Source organism: Micropterus dolomieu, linkage group LG06, assembly GCF_021292245.1.
Source record: "Micropterus dolomieu isolate WLL.071019.BEF.003 ecotype Adirondacks linkage group LG06, ASM2129224v1, whole genome shotgun sequence".
Taxonomy (NCBI): domain Eukaryota; kingdom Metazoa; phylum Chordata; class Actinopteri; order Centrarchiformes; family Centrarchidae; genus Micropterus; species Micropterus dolomieu.
Genome location: NC_060155.1, coordinates 10,104,908 through 10,126,565, shown reverse-complemented (window position 1 = coordinate 10,126,565; position 21,658 = coordinate 10,104,908). Strand labels below are relative to the sequence as shown.

Sequence of the window (21,658 nt, the reverse complement as noted above, 5' to 3'; positions counted from 1 at the left end):
TCTTTTAGCGTTAGCTGACAAAGAAATCATGGCTGGGATGGCTGGAATAGTGTTTTCCCATTGACAGAGCCAAGGCTGTGTACATACACTGGATATTTTTTCAGTGCTCACAGTGTACGGACAGCTAGCAGACTGAGGAGATATTTCCTAAATTTGACAAAAAGAAATGTATTGGATTAGAATTGCTTAACGCAAATTTAAGACTAAAATTAACTAGAATATAATTGAATGTTGAGGAATCACAGCTGTAAGATATTGCAGAGATATTCATGTCGGCATGTTTAATGAGTTACCATCTGTCCACTGTGCAAGATGCAGTGTGAAGGGAGCTGAGTAAGTGTGTGTGCCATGAGTGTGTTGACAGGAGGTGGAGGTGACACAGAAAGTCTCCAGGTGTGACCCATATTTAGGTAACTCCACAGACTGAACAGAATATTTTCAGTGGGGATTAACTACCAGCTCTTCTGTCAACTCTGTCTTTCTAAAAAAAAACAAATATATTAAAAAAAGGTATCCACGAATTTATAAAACTCACACAGTCATCACTAAGATGATAGCTGATATGGAAGAAAACAATCTTATGCATTTTCTCAGAGAATTCATTAGACAGGTTTAGACATTTCAAAGGAAGTAATTGTTTTAGTACCAAAATGTGAAATTTAGGTTATTACATTTTTTACAGTGTTTGGTGGTCAGTCAGTATGTGTGTGTATGTGTTCAAGCCTTTCTGTGTGGATTAGCATTTTCTATTTGTATTGCTCATACTATAAGTGTTTGTTATTGTGACAACTGTCTGCCTTCTTGCTCAATGCCTGCAATGATATCTGCTGCCACCCAGAACTGATCCATAGAATAAAACTAACAGACTGAGTGGAAACTGAAAATGGACTTTGGGATTTTGGGATACTCTTAAAATACATTATACAAATGTGTAATGTACAGTATTTAATAATGCATATATTTTCAAAGGATATGTGTTTTTATTATTCCTTTTTCCATAAAAAACTTAAACCAACAAATAATGTATCTTACTAATATTTGTGTTGTCTGTTTTTGTGTTTGTATGTCCAGAAACACATCGGAAAGTTATACTTTTGTTACACATTCCTTCATTACCACAAATGTAGACACTGTACGTGATATACACTGTCCTATAGCACCAAATGTGAATTGCGTGGATGGAAATAGTTCCCAACAAAGACACAATTTCTGTATGTGAACAACACATCATGCAAACTAATTTCTTTTCTGGCATACCCCAGGCTTAAGAAACACATAAAATAACACAAGTTTTATAATTTAAAAGAAAATATCAAATATCAAAAATGTCAGTTTTTCATGAGTAAAGGAATCTTAACCACACATTTTCCAATTTATCTAATAGGTTTTGCCATGTTCATGAATTGAGTAAACCAGTCTGTTGTAAATTCATAAAACAAACACATTTGCGCTGTATTTAAAACATGAAAATCTAATTTTGACATGACACACCACAGCATTATAGAAATACAGCAAACATTTGAATACGGAACCTCTGAATGGTGCATCAAAGAAAGCTGTCTACCATCAAACATTAGCCTAGTAAGTCTCTTTCTCTCTGTCATGTTGTGCTAAGCAGAGTACATATATTCCAGCCTGTACTGTATCTTCGTGACTTTGTTGTGAGTAATAACTGCTAAATCCATCTCTCCAACAGCAGAGTTAAGACCTTAATAACCTCTGACGTCACTGTCAGCCTCTCATCCTCAACTTAGCCTCATGTTCTTGGTGCACGCCGCGCACACATACACCATCTGAATCACCACACTACCACAACTACTACCTCTGCCGTCCTTACCTGCTCTTCTGGCAGGCGGAGCAGAGCCAGGCTTTGTCCCGCTTGTTGTAGACCCGGCAGGCCTTGCAGACGTTGTAGTGGCAGTCGCGGCACTGGCGCTTGGGGTTGAGGAGGAAGGTGAAGGTCGAGCAGCAGCGGATACAGCAGCGCTGGTTGAAGAAACTCTGTCGTGACAGCAGGAGGCAGCGACTGCCCTCCTCGTCCAGCTCCTGCTTCAGTTCACTGAGAGGAGGAGGAAGGGGGAGAGAGAAGGGATGGTTAGAGGAGAAAGATAGTGAAACCAGGAGAGAGAGAGAGAGAGAGAGAGAGAGAGAGAGAGACAGAGACAGAGAGAGAGAGAGAGACAGAGACAGAGACAGAGAGAGAGAAAAGACAGAATATTTAAAACTGGTATGTGAAAGTGAGTGGGATGAGAAAGGGGAGATATGGGTCCTCTCTGTGGATAAATCAAGAGTCGTGGGTTTACTGAGTCAAATAGGACGATTACAATGAGGACATGGCGTGCACATAAACACACAAACACACAGCCAGTCGTACTGATCCTCATTTAATAAAGATGGAGCAGAAATTAAAGTGGTTTCACAAAGTCGGTCATTTTATCATTTTCTATTAAGTGATGATTAAAAAAAAGCAGCAATATCTCCATCAACGTACATTATTAAAGTGGTGAAATGCCGCTAGAGCTTTAGCTAAAGTGAAATTCTCATTCATAAATGTCTGACTGGATATTTAATCGTTTATCATTTCACATTCATTTAAATGGCGCCTGCTGTGCTCATTCAAAAGGTTAAAGTACATGCTGAATAATACATCAGTGTGTTTTCCAGCAGCAGCTTTTTTGCCTCTATGAGAATCATGGACATTTATTATTGCCTAAGCCTCACCACAAGGTCAATTTAGTATCTTCTGGAGCTTTTCAAACATAGAAAGGATCTTCATCAGCAGAAGTCATTGGATTGTAGATGCTTAAATTTAGTTTTAAATAAATTTTAAATCTGCAATTATTGATAAAAAGTAAACCTGTTAGCAAACAGTTGCTTATTTACACATCTAGCAACATGGAGCAACAGTGTCATTCATTTGGAGTCGTGTTTGTGGCCACCTGATGAACGCAAGTCCAATACTCACTCTCTTTTAGCTCAGTTTTTGGTCTCTACCAACTCCTGAGGCAAATATCTGGCTCTTTAGCTGCTAAATGTTCAGTAGCTGGTCATGAACTTTGTCCTAATTTCATGTTCGCTAAAAATGTCAAGCTTCAAAGTTCATTCTTGACATTGGAAACAACAGTTGGAGATAATAAAAAAAAAAAAAAAATCACCAAAAGGTCAATTTAGTAACTGCTCTGTAAACTTAGAATAGTGGATGAGATGGTCTTTAAGCTATGTCCATCTCATACACATTTGTTGCCATTTTGCTGATGCTATTTCTCATGAACTGCACGTTAGTTGGCTAACTAGCTACGTAGCAAGATTCCCCTCTTCTTAATCCATCCTTCTAAGTTGTGAATTGGGCACAACATACCGAACTGAATCACTGAACAAATCGGAGATGTGGTCAGCAATTTAGGGGTTTGTAGGCCATAAAAATACTAAAAAACTGGAAACTTAAACATCAAAATGTCCATGAGAACAAGGCAAACTCAAACTGCTTATCAAGATCATGTGATATGATCGAAACCATCACAAATGCTACCTGTGGTAAGCGCGTATTCTCAACAGGTGTTCCTAAGGTCAAGAACATTTAACCTCAGATTTATATCTGATACATACAGGAAATGCAACAGCACAAGGTTATAAGCATAATTTCAAGGTTTCTTGTATTTTGCAGAAGTTTTGAACAGAAGAAAAGAGTTAAGTCAAAAGTGAGTCTCTGTTAAATGAATGAATGAAATTAATAGAAATACCACTGAAGCATCCACAAACACTCGCACATGAATACATCTCAAACAGAAGCTAAAAGGCGACAGAAAAAGAAATCACAGGAAAAAAAACAAGGAGGCAGGAGAGGGATGAATGGAAACTGGTGCAAGTAGCGCTGGAAGCAAAGTGGCTTATTTTCACATCAGGACTGCAAGAGCATCAGCCATGACTGAATCATTTATAGGTGATTACTGCTGGAGAATGATGGAGTCTGACAACACGAGGACAGAGACAGGGGGGAAAAAGACATTTCTTTTAACGTTTGACTAAAAACTGTAAAGCAAAAATGAAACTCTGCATTCCCCGTTCCCTATACCCAGACTGTATTCACTTGAGGGTGTGCACTGTATGTGTTTTGTGGGGGGAAAATGTAGCTTGACAAATAGAGAGAAAAGAAAATCGTGGAAACCAGTGATAGAAAGCGAGAAATAACAAATATAAATATTAAAGAATGAAAAAAAAAACAACTAAATAACACATTATTAGTGATACGACTAACATCATTTTCATTATCAATTAAACTGCTGATTGTATTGTTAATCAGTTTATTAAGTGTCTATAAAATGTCAGAAAGCAGTGAAAAATTATCCTCACAATTTCCTAAAGCCCAAGTTCGATGTGTTCAAATGTCTTCTTTTGCTCAAAAAGTAAAAAAAGATATTGTAAAAGAAAACAAGAAACAGCAAAAAAAATTAATAGCTGGAACCTGTGAAAAATCTGTCGATTGACTAATTAATTAGTTAAATTAATCGACTAATCGTTTCAGCACTACGCACTGTTTGACTTTTTGAATGCCACGTTTCTTGCACATTAAAGCAGGCAGCTCTGATAGCCCTAACCTTTAGGCCACATTTCTGTAACTCCAAACTATAAAAATTTAACAGTGTCCCTCAGATGCCCGTCTGACAGAGAGACGGCTGCCCTCTCACTACAGCAGCACACTCCATCACGCTCACTGGACAGTATAAATAACTCAGAGGCAGGACCGCACACACTGTCACAGTACGACACTCACAGCAAGATGCAACATAGTACAGTAACATGCAGAAATATACATGCATACCCATTTAAACACACCTCTGACTCAGCAGGACAAACCTGCAGCTAAGAAGCTAATATCTGAAGAATAACAACAGTCATTCATGATTGATCGATCTCTCTCATCTGAATACTTAGGAGAAATGAAACATATATGTTCAGTAGCTCACGCTGTACAGAATCTGTAGTGCAGCTTTGTCCTCACACACCCTTGTCTAAAGGAGCTTTCTAGCTTCAGGCATAAAAACAGAACAAACAAAGAGCGGCTCGAGCTGTGTCAGCGGCAATAATCCTCACAAAAAGTCTGCTTCTTAGTGATAAGCTGATTTGACATCTACTAATGTCTGCTTGCATTTGTGTGAATGTGTATTTGTTTATTTTTCTTGCTATGAGAGCAGCGAGAAAACACCAAAACAGTGAAGCTGCGGACTGAACTTCTAAACAATGAGCTGAAATTGTGCAGTTTAATTTCAGCTGGGCTAATTACAGAGGATTCAGAAAAAGGCATCAAACCAAATCGTCATTCGTTTTCTGTATGGCAGGATTTTTTTTCCCCCTTTCATCTTCCAGTAACACACACACTTCACTTCCACATACTTCCACTCTCCATCAGCCAGGATTAACATCCACACTAAGGCTCTGCATGTGGGTGTGAGCACTCTGGAGGTGCATAGTGCCAAGCTGTGTGTGTGTGTGTCACAACTGAGAAACACATGTCAGCAGTCCCCAAATCATCAGGTGCAATGGCAGTGACCGGCTCCTGTGGCTTTTCCCTGAGAACTTGTTATCCTACTGGAAGACTTAACAAAATAAACACAGACATTGGGTGATCAGTATCACCACATTTTATAACAATTTCATACTCACAACACAACTAGTCTGCTGCTGAATTAGATTAAATTATTTTTCAGGAATATGATGAAGCTTTTACACTGATTTTCCAGTTTATTAGGTACACCAAGCTGAAACTAGTGCAGTCTAACACAATAACTCCAACCTGCATGAAGGTTATAATGTCTAGTTGTGGTTGAAACTGTTTAAGAGAGGTGTTTATTCTGTAGTTTGTGGTGCTGTTAAATTGCATAGTGTTCTACTGAGAGGTTTCTAGAAAGATGGAGTACTGAAAGGGTTAATATGTAGTTTTCAGTGGCCACTAGGGGTGTAGTTTTAAGACTGCAACAGGTGTGTGCACATCATCTCAATCTCGTTTGGCCTGATGGGCTCGAGCACATAAAACTTTGTTGTTGGTTTTTATTCTTACATGGAGTTTATGTTGGAGTCTGTGTTTTATGGTGTTAGTGGACTGCATTTCGTTAGCTGCGGTGAGGCCTGGAAGCGCACATGCAGCTACATCTCGAGCCGATTCCTTCACATAGAGCAGAATAGTGGCTGTTGCGAGCAACAGAGAAAATAGGTGTGGGGTTCATTTCTAGGTGAGATTACAGTCCATTGACAAAAAGGAAGTAAAAAATGTTTTGTTTTCCTTGTATACCATTTTGTTTTCCTTGCATCTGCTTCCCCTTGGACATGTTATCCATAAACATGGTATTTCTTTTCATATTTATGCTGATGACACACAAATGTACTTGCCCATCAGATCCACAGACCCTGGAATGCTGAGTTCACTTAACAACTGCCTTTGTGAAGTTACAAAATGGATGTCAAATAATTTCCTCCAGCTGAATTCAGACAAAACAGAAATCCTGGTCATTGGGTCCCAGCAGACGGCAAAACAAATACTGCCATTATCACATTAAGCCTGTTGCAAAGAACCTTGGTGTCTGGTTTGATAGTAATTTAAATTTCGAGCAGCACACCACAAAGCTTGTTCAATCGTGTTTTTATCAACTTAGAAATATAGCAACAATTTGATCTATGTTAACTTTTGAGGACACCAAGACCATTTTACACGCCTTCATCTCATCACGCCTGGATTATTGCAACAGCCTTTTCACTTGTTTAACCCAAAAATCTAATGATCGACTCCAGACTGTCCAGAACTCAGCTGCCAGGCTTTTAACCAGAACAAAGAAATATAACCACATTACCCCTATTTTCGCTTCATTACACTGGCTCCCAGTATGTTTTAGAATTGACTTTAAAATTGTATTGATCACTTTTAAAGCTCTTCATGGCCTCTCGCCTTGTTATATTTCTGACCTTTTAGTCCCATACGCACCAGCACGCACCTTGAGATCCTCGAGCAGAGGTCTGTTGTCTGTTCCAGAGTCTTGACTGAAAACTAAAGGGGACAGAGCGTTTGCTGTCAGGGCCCCGAGGCTCTGGAACAGCCTGCCCGAGGAAATCAGGTCGGCTGAGTCAGTGAACTCTTTTAAGTCCCTTCTTAAAACATAATTTTATAGGAGAGCCTTTCCCGATCTTATTTGACTTTATTTTATCCCTTTTATTTTATTCTATTTTACTTATTTTATATTTATCCTAAATGTGTATTTTAGTCTTTTCAGTGTTTTCTTGCTTGTATTGTTATCTTTTGGGTATTTGTCTTTGCTCTACAAATAAAGATTATTGTTATTATTATTATTATGTAATTTCATTGAAAAACTACATAAGGTCACATGAATCACAAAATATTGAATTAAAAAACACTTGCGGTCCAAAAGAAAACATAATTAAAGCCATAAAAATAGACAAATAAAAATTATGAAAATGGAAACATGCTATGTATGTTCTTGAAGTTACCTGTGCTGTGCGAGAAGTTTCAAAGACAAATTTCAATTGCCTTATTTCAGTGAATATAAAAACACTTACTGTTCATTCTTCAGAATTTAATTAGGATTACAATGGATTACTTGAAACCCTGAATACAGATTATAATAAATATGTAGACGCACTAAGTAAGTGTTTAATATTGCCGTTAGTTAAACCTGGCAGTTACAATAACACAGATCAATCTTACATGAATCTTGCTAATGTCATCATAAACCATTACTTCCCTTTTCTTTGCAGAGTATTGCCATCTAAAGTACTTATACTGTCGCAATAATCTAGAGAACAATGCAGGGCAGGGTCTTACATAATATAAGTTCAGTAATAAACGGGTACCTGATAATTCAGTTATCTTTCACAGGCACGTTTACTAGACCGTGTCCAGTGATACAAGATTCAGCCCAGATCAGCCCTGAGTTAACGCTGACAGTTTCTGTTTGCATGAGATAGAGGGAGGCCTTCTTGTGCAACTGAAGCCACAAGAAACAGCCGCAAAATTCAGCACTGTATTCATCACTCATCTGTATTCCTTTACAAACTTTGACTCTAGAAGCTGATTGCTTTCCTATACTTCCCACTCTATCACTCATTGCTGTTTGACATTCCGTAAGGCTCCTGGATTTCATCTCAGGGGGTGTCAGTCAAAGAAACTGAAAAGTAGGATGTATGAAGTCAGAGCCCACTTAAAGACTAGAAGACTAAGGAAGCCGTGCACAATGTGCGTGACACGAGAGATTTACCAAATAGATGCAATATCTGAAAATAGTATGTGATCTTATGTGTCAGTGTACTTCTGCTAAAGTGTGTGATGTACATGTGTTTGGCAGATTAACCATAAAATAGGCCTTCGTGGCCTCTTCGCTAATAAAGAAATCAGTTGGAATGTGTTTAAAAATGTCCTTTTTTGAGCCAAATGTCATCATAAGTCCAATCAAACCTGGTACAGCAAACAACAACAAGATTAGCTATGAATAAGCACGTTGCTTGCCATACTTAGAAGAAGTGGAAAGCTCACCATTTAATCATTTTAGGTAACGTCACATGGAAACCCTTCCAGTTACAAACAGGTTTACTTATTAAGAGCTGAATTTACACAGTGGAGGAAGTAACTGAGTACATTTACTCAAATACTGCACTTGAAGTACTTGTACTTTACATATACTCAATTACATTTTGACCTCAAGTGTAGTTACAAGTTACTATAAAATTCAAGATTTCAGATAAAAAGGGATATGACAGATGATGAGCTTTTTAAAATAAAACACATTGTTAAAGATTAAACGAGCGGTTATCCAAAAACTGTCCCACATTTATCTTCAGACCATTGGGGTGCATATGGCCTGACGCTTATGTTTGAACCACTGGATAAATCTACCTAACTGTCTCTAAAGTAGATAAACTAGCGCCACCTTGGTCAGCTGCATTAGTACAATGCTACAAACATATTGATGCAGTACTAACAATCTAATAATGACATATTCAAATATATCACTGACAGGGGACATGTGCCTGCAGAACAGGTACTTTTTGCTTATAATACTTTATTTATACTGTATTTTTTTTAAGTAGGACTTCAAATGCAAGATCATTACTTGTAATGGAGTATGTCCACAAATTTCACAATATATTAACTTTTCTATTTAACTATTTAACTAACTAAATAAAATGTTCCAACTAACTGCCGCATAGAGCAGACGTCAGTATACGAGGCTTGAGCCAAATTCCACATTAAGGCATTCCTTTGTTTGGAAATCTTAAGGAAGTCACAGCCTTCAAGTTTTATCTTGCATTTGTGGTCCAATCTTTTGATTGGGTTCCCTGATCGCTGAAAGCCTTTTTTTAGTAACGTAAGAAGAGGAATAATGTTGTGTGAGGAAATAAAGCACGAGGAACATGTAAAAGAGCCACGGGGAAATTACATAACCATGTTATTGCTACTTATTTTTGACAAGCAGACAAATCATTATGATGTACCCCTCTCACTCTCAGAGCAAACTCAGATCAATAATACACCAGAGACTCGTTTAAACCTTCCCAAATAGCATACACATTGTGTTTGGGCTTTAACGTCAGACGTTTTTGAGGAAGCTGGTCTGACTACAACAGGAAAGGGAGGTCACTTCCTGTCCAGTGTTATGAAGACACCCTTCTGAGAAGAAAGGCAGGATAGGAAATACCCACAGAGGTCTAAAAATGCCTCGAATGCAAACTAAGCACTGCACAATTAACGGTTAAAACAACAAAATAGGTACGTGAATGTGCACTGCATATACATTATAAAACTAAAATTTGATTCTGTTTTCATTATTTCACAAACTGTTTATCTCTTGAAACTGATGGAAATTAAAGGAACTAAAATCTATATTTTTATAATATTGTACTGAAAGACGATGTGAAAACAACGTGAAAGTAAGAAAGGGGTTGCTCGTGTGCTCCAACCTGTGGATCATTCTGCTGCCACTCATCAGAACTAACCTGAGGCGCTCATCCTCCTTCTTGCGGAGCCTCATGTCCCTCTGCACCACCTGCAGCACATGCTCCGCCTCGTTGTCCGTTAGTGCCGACAGATCTAATTTCCGACCCATCGCTGACACCCCCTCTGATCAGTTTGTTTTTATCATCTAAAAAAAAGGAGAGAAAGGTTTAGAGTACATGGAGGTAAAAAAAAAATCAATGCAATTTAAACTAAAAGGGTGCCAGTAGAAAAATACATGATGTTTAGCCTTCATGAGGTTTGTAAAGCACTTCAAGACATCAGATTGTTACATAATAAAACTTGAAAGCACGTCAATAATTTCAAATAGCTTCTATCAGAATGGAGATTTCACCTGTGTAGAGGGGTGGCACTGACAGGTAATAGGCTATATGAGGTATTTTAGTCAGTTATTGTTAAACAAAAGGTGACTTGACCTGTTACCAGCTGTGGGTGTCACAGGGTGTCAACTAACTTTCTGCTGCCACACCACCAAACTGCAGAGCAGCTTTTTCCCCCAAGCTATCAGACTCTTAAACTGTAATTCATCCTCAGCACTGCTCCATTGATTATAGTTTATTTCTGCTTACCATTTTTTATAATTGATTCTGTATTAAGAACACAATTTCACTCTATAACTTTGTGACTATAAACCTACCTACCTACCTAACTTCACCATCTGTTGGCCGTTTTCTCCACATTGTTTTGGTGACGAGAGTCAGAGACGTTTGGCGCTAACCTGCTGTGTTATTATTATTTTGTATTGTTGGTTTTATTATTGCTGTTTATTCAGTGATTATTATCCCTAACTGACTTATTATCATTGGCTCTGAGCCAAATTGCCCCTCTGCGACATTAGGCTACTTACCTACTTTAGTTTAACTCTAATAGCATTTATGACTGAGTGACCAGTTTATTACGTACACCTAACGAAAACTAATGCAGTCTAATCCAACAGTCGTGCAATAAATCGTCCCTCCTTAAAGGTCGCAATGTTCAGTTTTTGTTGTTGTTTTACAGACGCAGTACAACTGTTGGATTCTTTTTAATCTGTTGGACTGCATTGTGTTACACAAAGAGGTGCTTCTGTTACTTATACCTCAGTGATATAAATGGCGTGGATAAAATCATAGAAACACCTGCCAGTATAATGCAATACAGTTACAAACTGCAGCCTCTAAAACGATCAGTTAAATCAACACCTTGCTAGACTTCATCAGGTGTACCTAACTGGCAACTGATTGTACTTCCTCTTGTCATGACATTTAAACACCACTCATGAACTTCTTAGACCTTTAAAAAACTAAATCTGCTTTATACCTTAGTAGGCTACTGGTATATTTTTGTGGAATAATGAAGTGACTAATGATCACCAGTGGCTTTGGTAGTTCATAATAGTTCTTATTCTTGAAAAGCTCTAAACTTGATCTCTTAAATATTGGTGAAATATTGTCATATTCCCCCGTAAGGTGCCCTTCAGAGTCATACTGACTAACTGGACGCCTTCCCCCACATGTTTATGGCGTGACAGACAGTGAATGTAGATAACCAAATCTCATGGTTAATATTATAGAGTACAGAACTGTGTCCTTAAGCACCTAAAACTCATTTTGATATCCTACAAGCCACTTACACAAGCAAATGAAGGGAATTAACATCATGCAGGATTTGGGTTTCCTGCATTAGCATTCCTGAGGAGGAAATATCTGGCTCCCTCAGTCAGAGGCCCACTTCTCTATGACTGAAGCCACCATGACAGCAGATCAGCAGAAATGTTATACTCTATCCAAAGTAGAATAAATACCACAAATAATTCACAAGTTGGAAATATTCTGGTAAAAGTACTTGTGTGCAGGCTGCTGACAACAAAGTGTAGAAATAGGCCCATCATTTTAAAAAAGAGGTTTTGCACATTATATCTTGTTGTAAAAGTGTTTCAAAAATTCATAATTAATTCAAAACTCACCGATCTCCGGTGTTGGCCCGCTTGTTGAAACTAACCACACCGGCGGCGGACAAACGGGAAAAACACACACAATGCAATCCGTTTACTCCTTGTGGGAATTGTACGCTTAACTGTCGCCAAAAATCTGTTGAAATGCAAAGTCGCAAAGAGTCTTCGAGTATTTTTCTCAGTAAGAAAGGTTGGTTTTCACTGCACTCGGTGTTGGTCTGATCTGTGCAGCCAGTCCCGGTTTCTGGGATCAAGTCTGATCTGCTCCCATTGTTTCTCAGGCGAGTCAGGCGACATGGAAGTGATGAAAGACGTTATGAGAGAAAATAATTTGGATTATAAACATAAAAGACGGATTCTGATGTTGATCGTTTATAAGAGTGTGGAGGGTTTATCTTTGGGGGGGGGGTGGTTGGCGAAGATTCCTGACGGGATACTTGATTATAGACGACAATAACATCCCTATATAACTGACTGTAACACTTGTTTTCGGCTAGCCTAGGACAAGTCAAGGATGAAATTATGTTTACTTGGTCCACTCGCCAAAAAATTGCTGGGTCGAATCAGAAAACAAAACAGGTGGAGAATTACAGCGTCTGAATGACGACATGCTGGTGAAGAGGATGAAACCTTAACATATTTGTAACCTTTTTTTATTAACCTGTAATATAGATTTGTTTAATTGCTTTATTTGATTGAATCCAGGTGTTTTCTCTGACAGTAAGCCTTTTAACTTACCGGATATTTTACTTACTTGTCACTGCAGGAAAAGTACTGGTGTTATTAGTGAGTCGTGATAGTGTGACAGTGAGGCAGGGCCCTGAAACCAAAGCAGCTATTAAGCTGAAATGATTAGTCAGTCAATTAAAAATCACTCACCAACTATTTAAATAATGGATTAATTGCTACAGTCATTCTTCAGGCTAAAAAAGCCAAACTTTCTTTGGGTCCAGCTTCTTCAATGTGAATATTTTATCTATGTATGTGACTGTAAACTAGATATTCTCGGCTTGTTGGTCCGATAAAGTAGGGTGTATGAAACACCCCACCAGGCTCTGGGTAAATTTAATTAAATGTATAAAATTATTTGTTAGTTGAAGCCCTGAAATCCAGCCATCACTTATTTTATTGTTAACACCTGTGCTTTTCCTTCTGTGACAGTTTTCTGTGAAAAAGGCCTGTTGAACACACTGGCATCTGGAAGCTTCAGAGTAAAACTACAGACCTGAGCAGCTCCAGTGGAGCAGTTGGGGTAATGGTCTTGTTCGAGAGCAGGGGAGGTGCAAATACTGCTTTCTTACTTTCTCCACCCTGATTCATCCTGCTGTCCTGGCATCGAACTTGTGACTTTTTGCTTCTCTAACCTCTAGGTTACCACAGAAGTAGACTGTCAGGAAATTGTATCTTGCTGGTGAGGGGTTGAGCAAATAATTTACAAGTTACAACCAACCATTGTCTTTGAAGAATTTATTCTATTATTAAACGAGAATAAACAGAGAAGTACTAAAACACATATACAGCTGGTCCAGAGACCTGCCGCCTAGGGCAGCTTCAGGCATCTGGCCCTGAGCAAAGGGATGCATGATCATTTACACAGTCAAGGTTTCTATGTTTTGGGGAACAGAGATCCTCTCTCTGCCTTGAATGAACATTACAGGAGAGGAGAGGATCAACAAGAGAGGGAAACACCAAAACAATCTCACAGCTCTGACCTAAACTCTAGTAAATGTGGACAGACCAACATAAGGAGTATAGAAGAAGGAAAGGTTAAGGATTAAAAACACAATACATATATATCTATAAGACATAACAACAACAATAATATTAAAACATCATACATAAAAGATTAAATGTAAGAGGACACAATTCTCTGCCATAACATAAACAAATCATGGCATGGCATAAACAGTTTAAATTGCAGCATGACTCAGGACATGTTCCAGTTTCTTCCTGTTTCTCCTGGATGACCTGTCCTGTGTAACGTATGAGGGCATTGTTTTTCTGTTAGCTTTATTTTTCTTCTGCTGTGTCATCGTCTTCTTCTAAATGAAACTTAGATGCAACTTCTCTTATTTTATCATATATACTGTATAGTAATTGGCAGTGACTTCTTGCCGATCTTGTTACTTCCTCTTTGTTTACATGGATGTGACTGGTTTAGTAGTGAGTATATTAAGACCTGTGTGTTTCAGACTCTCCAGTTCATCAGCCATGGACAGAACGGTGCTGCTGGTCCTGTTGTGTCTGCAGGCTTTCCTGCTCATCACGGCCTTCACTTCTCTTGATGCAGCCGCTCTGGTGAAAGATGATAAACAACAACTTTCTCCTGATCAGGTAAGAAGATCCATTGCTGGTCATTGACTGCAAGAAGCTTTTCATGTGGTGTAAGAAGGTCCTCGATTCACATGGTGTGTGCGTGCGTGCGTGCGTGTGAGAGAGAGAGAGAGAGAGAGAGAGAGAGACAAAAGTTTTTGGTTCTGTTTATATTAACAGTCATTCTCTTATTAATTAGGAGATCACACATTCAACAACTAACAGTAGAAGAAGTTGGGTTCTGTTCATATAATAATGCTTTATTTATTCTCATCAGGAAAAAAGACCAAGGTTGAAATTTAGGAAGAAGAGAGGCTGTGAAAACATGGCAGGAGCATGTGACCCTTTTGGCAAGGTAAACTTGTTTTACTTCAGAGTTTGTTTCTTTTCTCTGTCTTTCTTTTGAAAAATGCTGAAATAAAATCACTGTATAAATGTAAATTTTCATCATATTGTTAAGTTGTAAATGTCAAACATGTGACGCAGAGAGAGCCACTAAACAAAACAAAAAAGTAAAAATTAGCAGTAATTATATTATTAATAATATAATAAGAGCGATAACAAATTCAAACTGTAGATAAGGGTATTCTGTGCATAACAATGCAACATTTACTGTCTTGCAATATGATGGGGGTTTTTTTATTACATACTAGAAAATATTCTTATGAAGATTTCAAGATCTTAATTTGCTCATAATTGAAGAGATGGATGCCAGTGGAAGAGGTTGTTGTGAATTACAGTAGTGTTCTCTCTCTCTCTCTCTTCAACAGCAGAACTAAAGGATTTGAAATTGACTACTGATGTCCGAACCTCATCCGACCTCCACTCCTCATCAATCATACTGTAAATCATCAACCCAAGAACAGATCTCATCTGTGTAAAATCATTTTCTGCAAACATGTTGCATTATGGTATATATTTGAATAAATGTGAGTTTTAATGACAAAAACCCTGTTTCAGTAAATGCATTAATAGAAAATCTTTTAAGATGCTAAAATAACTAATGTCTATTTCCTATGATAAACGATGATCGGTGGGGGGAAGTAACTGAGTAGATTTACTCAATAACTATACTTAACTGGAAATTTGATGTACTTGTACTTGACTTGAGTAGTGCCATTTTTATTGTATTTTATACATTGTACGTTTCACTCGACTATATTGATCTGACAGATCTAGTCAAATGTCTTTACTGAAATAAAGGATCTGAATACTTCTTTCACCACTGCATGTGATCATATATTCCAGCTGCATTAAATAATTATTGTTGAGCTTAATTAAAAATAACTACGGTAATTGAAAAAGAGGAACCATTTGAATTGCAGCAGTCATGGTGGTTGAGTGTTACTTCTCTCCTGGCTGAAGCTCTGTAAATGTTTGTAAGGGAACCTTTTCTTTTTTGTTTTTGTTCTGTCTTATATCTTTTTATAAGCCACAACATCTATAACAATATATATCATTGCATCTCTTATAGTTATACAAAGTTTATAAAGTCAGAATAATGATTCAGAATTTCAAGCAATGGAAGAAACATTACTACACTTCAGATATAAAAGGAAAAACAATATTTCAAACAAATTACACTTAATTTACAATAATTAAATGAGATTTAGTAATGGTAAGGATGAAAAATATTTCATCTTAGAGAGTGTCAAACTCTTGGTATTTGACTTCTGGTAAAGAACGTGGTTATTTTGTCTTCAAACAGACTTCACTGTGGAAGGACATGTTGCTCTGTCTCTACCTGTTGTTCTTTACAGAATTGATGTATAGACAAATAGGAGAATATATGAAATGTGTCAATTTTGCATTCCTTTCAATAAGTTGTTGTAAATGTGGTCCATTTAGTGTCTCTTTTAGTCATTTTGTGTCTCTTTTAGTGACACTGTGAAGGTGAAACAGAGCTCTCAGGTGCTGCTGTTGGTTAAAAGACTGCACCTGAACTTCAGTATTTCCTTTACACTGGAGATAAAGAGAATCCTGTCCAAAGTCTCCTGTCACAGCAGATCCACACTGACACTTTTCTGAACAGATATTATACTAAATACAACAACACATGGCCTCCCAGAGGCCCCTTTCACTGGTGGGCCCACTCAGTAATCCATCCATTTGTAAAGTACTGCTTAGGGGACAAAAGATGGTAACTAATCCCTGTGAAATCATCAAATATTCTGATATATTAAATTAATTTTCTTGTCAAATGTTTCTAAAACTAGTCAGTTTGTGTGTTTGTAGATTATTTTTATTGTCTTTCTTTATTTCAGAAGTTCCTTCTTTTTATTTTATAATATATAATAATTTATATAAAGTTGTTATGCTCAATTTCATGCCCCTAACATATGATCAAATCAATGCAACATTAACTTTTATTTAAGTTTGTTTAAATTTTGCTGTCCTTGGTAGCCACTAGACTCTAAAATTAAAATATTTGTTTGACAAGTTGACTGAAACCAGGAGCATGCCCAGACCCTCCTAATTATATGTTTTTACACATAGGCGTACACATTTAGCCTATTAATATAGTCCTGTGTTGTCCTTGTGACATTGGCCAGTGTTGCCATCTAGTGCAGAAAGGTGGTATCAGAATTTGCGGCATTTCAATGGTTTTGCAGTGTGAGTGCCAACTTGCAGTCAAAAACAAAACTGTTCTAATGATTACAGATAAAACTGGGTCATCCACTCCTACTTAGCCTGGACTCGCCTCCAGGCTGACACCACCTCTCCGGACAAATAGACATCATCGGATTCCTCTCTTCAGCTCCTCTGCTCTTTTATCCCCGACCAAGAAAGAGAACCCCCTGTCGTTTGTTCCAGAGAGACTTCAGTAAGTTTGCTAGGTGCCCCCACTGCGCCTGCAAATGGAGGGTGGGCAAGCTAACGTTACAGCCCAGATATTAGCTTTAGGTGGGGAGACTAGTGATGTGCGATACCACTTAATTCCTATCCTATCCAACACCAAGTAATACCCAGGCTGGTATTACCGATACCATACCAATACTTTTTACATATTTTATTTATAGTTTAATGTGACCTCCCCCCTCCCGTTTCTGTATTTATGAGAGAAATAAGGAGTAGGCTGTAGCCTTACCAATTCAAAATAATAGCTGCATAATGCCAAGACATCAACTACTGTCATATTCTTTAATTATAATAAAATATCCTGCTCAGAACTGAGCTTCATAACATAATCATATTATTGTGTAAGACTTAATCTCAGATGTTTAGCGAAGTTTGCGAAAGTATTTCACTGTCTTTGCACACACATCAGCCAGACGTGACTGTTTTTACAGTCAGCCAGAGTCAGTATTCAATCGCGGGGCTGTGAAGGGCTGCAGCGGCTCACTTCAAAGAAGCTCTGTCACAGAACAAACATGACTTTGACAGGCGGAAGGAAAAATGATTAGACCGTCCTGGGGACAGTAAGATACTTATAATAAAACACACACTCACTCCAAATGACTGAGTTTAGATGTCCATCCTTTTATAAGAGTATCGATCCTAGAGCAGGAAACGTTGGTATCAGAAATATCGATACTTTAGGATCGAGCCGCACCTCATTAGGGGAGACAACTACAGCGGTGAAAATGTACATTTCAATTGGATTAATGCTTCTCATAGTATTATATTCTTTATGAAATTATTATTATGTTATCACAAATCATTAAATATATTACGATTCAAGGGTAAGCTCCAGGGATTCAGAAAACTGCTTTCTGTTGAGGACTGATGCTCCAAGGTCACCTCACAAAGTCAGATAACTTTTACTAGAGGTATGAGTGACATGTCCCTTTTTATTTACTTTTACAATTGAAATTGAGTATGGCTGCAGTTACTTTTTTTTTTTACAGTTAATCCAATTAAAGGAATCATGTTTTATTTTTGTTTCATCATGATGATGTTGACATTGTTTACTTTGTTCGTTATTGTTTAGTACATGTTATATGGGAGAGATTTTGTTGGTGCATAAGCTTTATAAAACTGGACATGGTGCATGTATATATATACTGTATAGATATATAGATATAGATATATTATGTAACCTACATTAATTTTTACTGAGTGGGGCATTAGGCACTTGAAAAACTTTATTTTCACAATCACAACACTAAAAGGCAATAACTACAAATCCTAAACAGTAAACTTTACAGAAAATGTAACCAAGGTTTGGTGAACAATGTAAGACAGTTTTTTCACGTAAATATTGCATCATAAGTGGTGAGAGAAACTGTGAAGGACTAGACAAAGAGGTAAACGACCACAAGAGAGACCAGGATGTGTCTTTCTGTTCTTGCCATTTTGTCATTTTGTGATGCTTCCCCACAATTGTTTATGGAACTCGTTGGTGGTGCAATTTCTCAGAATTCAGTAGCGTGACATGTGGTCACGTGCAGAGACATTAAGTAACGGTCGTACTACACATGTCGTTATTGAAGTTCACTGCTCTGTTAACATCTGTTATTTCTCAGCAATCCAACAACAAAACACTAATACTAAAATCCTAAATCACATAAGTCACATTCAAGAAAAACATTTGGCTAATTTTACCATTCATTAATTTACAGAAATATAGTAACAGTATTAGTAATTCAATTTGTTTTTTAAACACACTTTCTACCAAGGCTGGGGGAAAAAAATGTCTTAATGTAAGGTCTTTGTATGTCATCAAAGTTTTCTACTTTAGGTTACATTTCCCATAGAGACTCATATTTCACATATTTCCCATATTATGCATATTATGCTATGCTAGTAATGTAAAATAGTGTTGCCACTTCTATGGAAAATATCACAAACATGTAATGCCTTACGTAATTGTGGAAGATTGGCTCAGTGTGCTTTTGCTGCTTCCTCTTTGCCCACATACAAGTGGTGAGCAGCAGTGAGTATATTAAGACCTGTGTGTTTCTGACTCTTCAGTTCATCAGCCATGGACAAAGGTGTGTTGCTGGTCGTGTTGTGTCTGCAGGCTTTCCTGCTCATCACAGCCTTCACTTTTACAGATGCAGCTGCTCTGGTGACAGATGATCAACAACAACAGTCTCCTGAGCTGGTAAGAAGACTCATTGCTGGACACTGACTGCAAGGAGTTTTTCTTGTGTTGTAGGCAGGTCCTTGATTCACATGGTGTTTTTTTCATTGGACTGTTTAGATGTCAAACAGGTCACTGAGAGAAAGAGAGTTTGAAATAGCAGTAATTCTGTTATTTATCAGATTATAAATTCAACTAAAAACAGTAGAATGTGGTTTTCCATGTATGATAGTGCTTTGTTTATTCTTATTTTGTAGGAAGGGACTGGAAAAGGAGCAAAGCCAATCAGAAGAAGCTGTTGGAGAAGACCTGGAGGATGTAGTGTTTTCAAATTGGTAAGCTTGCCTTACTTTGCTTTACCCCAAATGTGCTCAGCACTGAAAAGGTAGATGACAGTTAGTGCACTCGTTTGTTGGTATTTAAATTATAGCACATTTCTCTTTCTCCTACTGTTTAACCCTCCTATCTTTCTCCTCAAATAAAGCCCAGATCACATCTTAAGGAAACGAACAGCACGTCAGCATGATGGAAACAGCCAGTTTCACCAGTTCACCTGAACAAGAGAACTTCAAAAGATGTTTTCCAGATCTGCTTCTTTAAGGAGTGGAAATTAATATACTGTATGTTGTTTTGCTTATGAAATGTGCAATAATTCATTAGGCGCACAGTACAAATTTACTATTTACAAAATAAAATATTTTATACCAGATATTGTGTAGTTTTTTGGTTGGCACACACTTCCTGTAAACATTGATTGATGAAACGTTGATGTCATCACCATTTCTGTTTCAGGTTCAGCAATTTGTCCGTGTACTTTTCCACCACACTGGTCCTTTAACTATAAAAGACAAGTAAAATGATATTGCCTTTTTGAGGCCCCTGAGACAGTTACACCAGCTCTATCAATTACAGATCACAGTGTGTCAAATTCTATATTTACTGTACTTACGTAGTTTTTTTTTTTTTCTGGGGGTCCTTCCCCAGATAATTTTGAGCATTACACAAATAATTTCCTGCATTTTGGTGGCATTCCCTGTTCTGCCTTTCCTACCTTAATTTATGATGAAAATGTTTTTATTTATGTAAAGGGAAACACAATTCAGGTGGCAGGTGACAATTCAAACAGATCCCTTTAAACAGAGAGCGTCAGTACGCGTCCAAAATGCTTCATCGTCACGTGGTTCATGGAGACCGCAGATAGTTCCCGAAGTACTAAAATGAGCGAGAGAAACAACAAAACAGCAATTTTAAGAAATTTTTGGTCATTTTTACAATAAATGTGTTGATTTACAATATTTGTACAGCACACTGACACGTGTATGTAGTTACATTACTATTTTTTAAAAAGGAGCACATACATTTTTGACAATAACAGCTACAATCACCTACCTTGTTGACATTTTTTGGCTAACCTTACATTGGAAAGTGCGTTCCTCTTGAAAACACGTTTTAAAATTCAGATCAGATTTACCTTTCTAACATTCCTTTTAGTAATCCCATGGTACCAGGGTCAATTGATCTTAATGACTAATGTAATGTTTATGACTTCAGATAGAGCAGACAGGTGACTATCAATGATTGGCATGTATTAATGTAATAAATCTCCAATAAACTCAGAAAACAGCATGTTAAGTGGTTTGTGCCTGTGTACTGTCTTACAATAGTCTACAGCACGGTTTATTGCGCAGTGTGGAGATGCTGCTGCAGTCGGTCAGAAAAAGGAGTACGAATGTATGGTTTCCCAGCTGACATGGAGAGGAGGAAAAATGGTTGACTCAGGTCAACAGGAACAACCTTGCAATCACTAAAGAGGCTAACAACAAAAAAATATGTGAGGTACTTTTTCCACAAAGAAAGAACACATCATTGGCTTAATGTTTGGTTTATTAAAAACATCACTGCAGATTATCTTCAGGCTCCACTGAACCCCCTATGATTCTTGTGCTGAGAGAGGGAGAACGAGAGAGAGAGGGTTAGAGAAACCTACACATCTGTAAAGATTCATCCAGGTCATGGTTATCCAAGAAAAGTTGAATTGGGAGCAACTGGACTTGGTTGTAGATGATATTTCAGAAGAAGTCCAGTTGCCCTCAATTCAACCTTTCTTGTAAACAGCTACAGGTTTTATTGAGAAAGTTATGCATTGTTAAGTTTTGGAACTTCATCAACAGCTTTTGCTGCTGATGTTGGCATCAGTTACTAGATAGTTTGTAAGTTAGTTCATGTTTTTATTTTTTCAAACAGTTCTCACACACAGGAACTTTGATGATGATGTGATATGAATTTGTACAAAGTAATTGTGTAATTAGTAGTAAGAATTGAGTGTTCACTAATATGGTGCATTCACCCACTATGCTATATTAATGTGGGT

The 21,658-nt window shown here is 37.6% G+C and overlaps 1 protein-coding gene and 1 long non-coding RNA gene across 3 annotated transcripts in view; one reads left to right on the top strand and one right to left on the bottom strand.

Annotated features, from left to right (window-relative positions):
- The window catches only part of myripa (myosin VIIA and Rab interacting protein a), a 34,040-nt gene extending 21,896 nt beyond the window's left edge, over window positions 1–12,144 (bottom strand). For both annotated transcript variants that reach the window (XM_046052256.1, XM_046052257.1), the window contains exons 1-3: window positions 11,961–12,144; window positions 9,997–10,142; window positions 1,838–2,059 (exon numbers count right to left, since the gene is read on the bottom strand). In XM_046052256.1, the coding sequence (XP_045908212.1) occupies window positions 1,838–2,059; window positions 9,997–10,106 (332 nt within the window). In that variant the 5' untranslated portion in view covers window positions 10,107–10,142; window positions 11,961–12,144. The remainder of the gene's footprint in view (window positions 1–1,837; window positions 2,060–9,996; window positions 10,143–11,960) is intronic.
- Window positions 12,145–13,115: 971 nt separating this feature from the next.
- LOC123972680 lies at window positions 13,116–15,477 on the top strand. The gene is made up of 4 exons (XR_006825452.1): window positions 13,116–13,200; window positions 14,141–14,282; window positions 14,539–14,616; window positions 15,032–15,477. It is a non-coding gene; the product is annotated as an uncharacterized LOC123972680 (long non-coding RNA).
- The last annotated feature ends 6,181 nt before the right edge of the window (window positions 15,478–21,658 follow it).